The sequence below is a fragment of the Gorilla gorilla genome, chromosome 16 (genome assembly GCF_029281585.2).
Source record: "Gorilla gorilla gorilla isolate KB3781 chromosome 16, NHGRI_mGorGor1-v2.1_pri, whole genome shotgun sequence".
Taxonomy (NCBI): Eukaryota; Metazoa; Chordata; class Mammalia; order Primates; family Hominidae; genus Gorilla; species Gorilla gorilla.
The window spans coordinates 42,785,121-42,792,243 of NC_073240.2; the positions used below are offsets into that span (position 1 = coordinate 42,785,121).

General features: G+C 43.7%; 1 protein-coding gene across 1 annotated transcript in view; it reads right to left on the bottom strand.

The window, feature by feature from the left end:
- EHD4 (EH domain containing 4) overlaps positions 1-2,993 on the bottom strand; it is a 76,213-nt gene extending 73,220 nt beyond the window's left edge. The window contains exon 1 of the mRNA XM_004056038.5: positions 971-2,993. Within this exon, the coding sequence (XP_004056086.2) occupies positions 971-1,206 (236 nt within the window). The 5' untranslated portion in view covers positions 1,207-2,993. The remainder of the gene's footprint in view (positions 1-970) is intronic.
- Positions 2,994-7,123: the final 4,130 nt, after the last annotated feature.

The window sequence follows — 7,123 nt, forward strand, 5'->3', positions numbered from 1 at the left end:
AAGAGATTGTTACAATTTCCAAAACCCTGGACCAAAACCTTAAATGATCAGCACTTTGTTTCAACTGATACACGGCTTAAGTCAGAAAAACAAGTTCTTACCAAAAACAGTGAGCCTAAATATGCTGGCTGCTTTAGAAATAAAACAGGTGATCAACAAAGCAATCTGTTTCTGTCTAAATAATTTCCCAGTAAAAGTCACTTCTGATGAAACTATATGATTTGAACCACAGGGTATGCACAGTGATTGTGTGCTTTCGGAAACACGGTAAGCATGACAAGTATTTTCAGTTGTCAAGGGTAAGCGAGGAGGGAATGACCCACCTAAGAAATGGAAACTAACAAATAGTAATATGACACTCCCCCTTAGTTCCACAGGCTGGTGCGGCTGCTACACGCAGCTCACTTCCTACGGGCGGCTAAAGGCGGTGCATGAACTGAACGTAGGCGGCCTCTTTATCCCCTCCCCACAACACTGTGGGGTGGCACGTAAAGACCTCAAGGGAAGGGGGCCTGGGCGATACGCTCTCCTGCTGCCATTCATTTGTTCAAGAAATAGTTGAGCAAATGAATAAACAAACTCTCCAACTAGGACTCTGTCCCATTCGGATACCCCACGCCTCTCCCCCCATTTCCATCCCTAGGCGTCACTCCCTCGTCAAGAATATGCTGATTATGGCTCGCGCCCCCTCCCTCCCTAGGACCCTCCGGCCAGGGCAACCGGACGAGGCCAGCGGGAGCAACGCCTTCCGAACCGCAAGGAAGGAGGGCTCGGAGTGCGCAGGGCGCGGGTTCGCGGGACCCTCCAGCGCGCGGGGCTGGCCAGCCGGGGCGGGGCCGAGGGCACGGGGCGCCGAGTTCCGGGAGGGGTCCCCGAGGTCGCGCCGGCCGGGAGGCGGCCGACTGCGGCGCACACGGGGGGAGGGCGGAGCGGGGCGGGGCGGGGGCCGGGCGAGGGGCGGTGGCGGTACCTGATGAAGGTGGTCTTGCCGGTGCTGTACTGGCCCACCAGCAGGATCATGGGCTTGTTCTCGAAGTCGGCGTCCTCCAGCGCAGGCGAGTGGAACTCGTGGAAGCGGTACGCCTCCTCCAGCGGCAGCACCTTGCGCAGGTAGAGCGAGCGCAGCCCGCCCGTCACCGTCTGCACCGCGTCCGCGCCGCCAGCGCGTTCGCGCCCGCCCGCCTGCCGCCCCATCCAGCTGAACATCCTGCCGCCAGTCCACGCTCGGCTGGGACCCTGCTCCGGGTTCGACTCTCCCCGGCTCGCACTGAGCCGCCCCGGCCGCGCTGGCCGCCGCCCGAGGCGGGCCCCGCCTTGTGCTGCCACAGCCAGTCTTCGGCCGCTACGTCACGCGCGCTCGCCCACTATTCAGAAGAGCTCTCTCAGGTCCTTCCTGATTGGATCTCTGCCAGCGAGGGCTGAAGGCGTCAGCCAATTGAGAGGAGGTTCTTAATGAATTATTGATGACGGAGTCATTCTGGAGGACTGGACGGGAAGATGGTATCTTCCCGGCCGGGTGGCACTGACCGGTCATGCTCAGCTCCCCCTTCTGGTTGCCGGTGCCTCACCTCTGGCCAGGTGGCATCGGCTTCCGGGTAAATCTGAGCTGCCCAAAGCGAGCCTCCGGAGGCTGCTCCATCTCCTGGAACGTTTACTCATTCAGGCCTCTGGACGTCGATACTGGGGATGAAAAGTTCAGAAAGTGGACAGGCAGGTTCTGTCTTCCCGGGGGCGGGTGGTTATGACTCCATTTTACAGGCCAAGAGACCCAGGCTCACGGGCATAATTGACACAATCTTAAGGAGGGGAAGTGGACTGGAATCTATTTGAGTAGCTGTTTCTCCTACTTCTCCACATTGCCCTCACTAAATTCTGGATCAACTAAAGGCCTTTTCCCCTTAGTTTTCTTTATTTGTTTTTCTGTAAAGCCGAAAATTTAGTCATTACTCTCATTATTACATTATCCTCATTATTACAACTTTATTTCCACATATTGACATGTGAGTCATTGTCACCTCCTAGCTGTTTTTTTTTTGTTGTTGTTGTTGTTTTCTGAGATGGAGTCTCGCTCTGTCGCCCAGGCTGGAGTGCAGTGGCATGATCTCGGCTCACTGCAACCTCCGCTTCCCGGGTTCAAGCAATTTTCCTGTCTCAGCCTCCTGAGTAGCTGGGACTACAGGCGCTCACCACCATGCCGGCTAATTTTTGTATTTTTAGTAGAGACGGGGTTTCACCATATTGGTAAGGCTGGTCTTGAACTCCTGACCTCAGATGATCCGCCTGCCTTGGTCTCCCAAAGTGTTGGGATTATAGGCGTGAGCCACCGCCCCCGGCCTGTTTCTTTTCTAGGTTAAAAGGACACTCACTTATCTAAGTTGAGATTGGGGGAAATAATCACCTTTTGTGTCCTTGATTGTAGCTTAGGAATATTTCTTAGTTGTTTTAGAGCATTTCTCAAGTGTGATCCATGGGGCCACCTGCATATATGCATTTATGAGCTGGGATGCTTGTTAAAATGCAGATTCCTGGTCTTCAGTCCAGACCTACTGAGTTAAAATATTGAGGAGAGATGGAGCTCAACAGATGCCCTAGGTGACTCTGATGTGGCCTAAGTCTGGGGAAACACTACACCCTGCAGTACTTCTCCAACCTAACAGAAATGCGGATTCTGATTTGGTAGGTATGGGATGGGGCCCGTGACTCTACATTTCTAACAGGCTCTCAGGTATTGCCAATGCTACCCATCCCTGGACCATACTTGGAGTATGAGAGAACAGGACTTTGCATGAAAAGATCTGGGTTTGAACCTTGACTATGTAAATTAATGGCTGTGTGATTTTAAATGTGATGAGTTACCTCTCTGCCCTAGTTTCCTTAAGAGCAAAATGGAAACTCCTTTGGAGTTGTTGTGTGGGTCACATAGTTGGAGGGAATTGTATGTAACTAGGGAAGTGAAAAGAAAGCCAAGGGAAAATAAAGTTAGACATCTGCCTTGTGTCAAAATAAAACAAAGATTGAAATGTAAAAAGAAAATGAAACCACTGCACTACTAGAAGAAGGTACAAGAGATTTATACAATTTGGGGGTGGAAAAGCCTTTCTAACCAACATTAAGGACAGAAATTATGAAAGCAAAGGCTGACATATTTGACAACAAAAGTAAAAGCTTCAATGTATTTTTTTAGAATACTTAAAAACAAACGGATATAAATACAATCTTACCATATGATGCAGAAATCAGCTCCTTAGTATTTACCCAAATGAGTTGAAAACTTATATCCACAGAAAAGCCTGCACATGGATGTTTATAGTGGCTTTATTCATAAGTGCCAAAAATTGGAAGCAACTAACATGTCCTTCAGTAAGTGAAAGGATAATCTGTGGTACATCCAGACAATGGAATATTATTCAGCACTAAAAAGAAGTGAGCTATCAAGCCATAAAAAGACACAGAGGAAACTTAAATGCCTATTGCTAAGTGAAAGAAGCCAATCCGAAAATGCTATGTACTGTACGATTTCATCTTTATGACATTCTGGAGAAGGCAAAATTATGGAGGAAGTAAAAAGGTCAGTAGTTTCTAGGTGTTAGGGAGAAGGAAGGAATGAACAGGCAGAGAACAGAGGATTTTTATGGCAGTGGCTCTACTTTTTATGGTACTATAATGATGGATACATGTCATTATATATTTGTCAAAACCCACAGAATGTACAACACCAAGAGTGAATGTAAGTGATAATGACTTGTGAATTTCAGATCAGTTTTAGGTTCACAGCAAAATGGAGCATAAAGTACAGAGGGTTCCCATATACCCCCACCGTCCCCGACACAGAGCCTCCCCCACTATCAACATCCTGCACCAATGGAACATTCGTTACAATCAATAAACCTAACCTAAATAGATACATCATTAAATTAACTTAAAATGGAACTAGATATAAAACTAATATAAATGTAGAACTAAATGTAAAACTCAAGATTATAAAACTTCTAGTAGAAAACACGGGAGAAAATTGTTGTGAACTTGGGTTAGGGAAAGATTTCTTAGGTGACACCAAAAGCACAATCCTTAAAGGAAAAAAAAGTTGGTAAATTGGATTTCATTAAACTTGAGAACTTCTGACCTTTGAAAGTACTGTGAAGAGAATGAAAAGACAAGACAAGGCACAGAATATACTTGCAAATCACATATCTGATAAAGGACTTGTATCCAGAATATTTAAAAACTTCTTAAAACTTAATAGTAAAAACCCCAATTTTAAAAAATGGAAAAAAGATCTAAACAGATATTTTACAAAAGAAGTTGATGTATGGATGGCAAATAAGCACATGAAGAGATGTTCAACATTGTTGTTTGTTAGGAGAATGTGAATTAAAACCACAGCAAGATACTACCACATACCTATTAGAATGTCTAAAATTAGGAAAGACTGATCATGCCAATCATTGATGAGGATGTGGAGCAACTGGAACTCTTACACATTGTTGGTCAGAATGTAAAATGGTACAACCACTTTGGAAAACAGTGTGGCAGTTTCTTAAAAAGTGGAACATACACTTACCACATGACCCAGCAGGGGAGAAGCAGAGGGAAGGATTGCAAAAGGCACTGGAAAGCTTTTGGGGCTGAAGGGTTTATTCATTACCTTGATTGTGGTGATGGTTTCACCATTGTATACATATGTAAAAACTCATGAAATTATGTACGTTGGATCCTCCATATCTCTGTGTTCTGTATCCATGGATTCAATCAACCACAGATGGAAAATATTTGGGGAAAAAAATGGATGGTTGCATCTGTACTGAACACATACAGACCTTTTTTCCTTTTCATTATTCCCTAAGCAATACAGTATAACAACTATTTTCATAGCATCTACATTAATAATAAGTAATCTAGGTAGGATTTAAAGTATATAGGTTCCTGATGCATGGCGTTTTAAGTTTAAAAGAAAGTATGTGGAGGATGTGCTTAGGCTATATGCAAATACAATACCTTTTTTTTTTTTTTTTTTTTACAATACCATTTTATATAAGGAACTTGAGCATCCATGGTTTTGGTATTCCCAGGGGTCCTGGACTCACGGATAAATGTACTTTAAATATGCGCAGTTGATCATATGTTTATTACACCTTGATTAGTTGTTAAATATGGTCATACTTTTTGACTCAGGAATTTTTATCTTGAGGAAATTTATCCTGAGGGTATTTATACTGAGGAAATGATTAATGTAAATTTTTATCTAAGAGGATGGTTGTCAGCATGGAGCTGTCTATCATCATGGAGGATTAGTTAAGCAAATTATGGGTTCCTATGTGGTTACTGAAAACTATGTCATCTGAGAAGAATATTAATGATGTGCAAAAATGCTCAGAATATATTTTTAAGTGGAAAAAGGCTAGATTACAAAAGTGAATGTACATGCAGCTGCTAGGGAAAACAATATGGAGGTTCTGCAACGATTTAAAAATAGAACTACCGGCCAGGTGCAGTGGTTCACGCCTGTAATCCCAGCACTTTGGAAAGCCAAGGCAGGCAGATCCCTTGAGGTAAGTAAGGAATTCAAGACCAGCCTGGCCAACATGGCAAAGCCCATCTCTACTAAAAATAAGAAAAATTAGTCGGGCATCGTGGCGGGCACCTGTAATCCCAGCTACTCGGGAGTCTGAGGTAGGAGAATCACCTCAACCCGGGAGGTAGATAGAGGTCGCAGTAAGCTGAGATTGTGCTATGCACTCCAGCCTGGATGACAGAGCAAGACTGTCTCAAACAAAACAAAACAAAACAAAACAAAAACTACCATATGATTTGCCAATCCCCAATTTGGGTATATATTTAAAAGAATTAAAAGCAAGCTCTCAAAAAGGTATTTGTCTACCCATGTTCACAGCAGCATCATTCATAATAGCCAAGAGGTGGAAGCAAGCCAGTGTCCATCGATGGATGAATGGATAAACGAAATGTAACACACACACACACGCACAGAGAGGAATATTATTCAGCCTTAAAATGGAAGAATATTCTGGTACATGCTACACCCTGGATCATGGATGAACCTTGAGGACATTATGCTGAGTGAAATAAGCCAGTCACAAACAGCCAAATACTGTATGATTCGACTCATACGAGGTTTCTAAAGTAGTCAAATTCACAGAAGCAGAAAGTAGAATGGTGGTTGTCGGGGGCTGGAGAGAGGGGAATGGGGAGTTGTTCAATGGGTATAGAGTTTTAGTTTTGCAAAATGAAAGAGTTCTGGAGATCTGTTGCACAACAGTGTGAATATGCCTAAAACTGCTGAACTTTACACTTCAAATTATTAAAATGGTAAATGGTGTGCGTATTTTTTACCACACTTCTTTTAAAGTGGACGTACAGGATTTTTGTATGTTTGTTTTAAACAGTTTAAAGTATCTGAGAAAAAGATGGGAAGGAAAAACCCCCAAATAATGACGATGTCTGAGTTTTGGACTGGTAAATGATCTTAGTTTCCTCTTTATAAGCTGTAGCATTTTTCAAATGTTACACAGTAATCACGTTCCTGTTATAAAAGCAGAAAAAATTATCAGGAAGAAAAAAAAGTACTGTCTTTAATCTTAAAAAAAAAAAAAAAAAGAAGAGAAAGTCCTAAAAGCGCCTGGCCCAGAGGAGGCACCGGTCCCATCTTGCTTCGCTCCCTGCTTGCCTTCATGCAGTTGCAGCTTTCTTATTTATTATTTTTGTAGGCACATAGTAGGTGTGTATATTCATGGGGCAGTGGCAGCTTTCTTATTTATTGTTTTTGTGGGCACATAGTAGGTGTGCATATTCATGAGGCAGTGACAGCTTTTTTTCTTATTTATTTTGTTTTTGTGGGCACATAGTAGGTGTGCATATTCATGGGGCAGCGGCAGCTTTCTTGTGCTTGCTCTACCCTCAATGAAGCCAGACAGTGGTGGATCCTCCCCGCCATAGTCATGTTGCATCTGTTTGCAAATCATGCTGCTCTTTGGTTTTCTTTCTTCAGACTAAACAGTCCCAATTGCAGTCACTCTTTCATCTGAATCCAGTTGTTTTTCAGGTCAAATCCTATCACAGGCAGTTCTACAAGGGAATGCCATTTGTTGTTCGGAAATCTATTGTATTG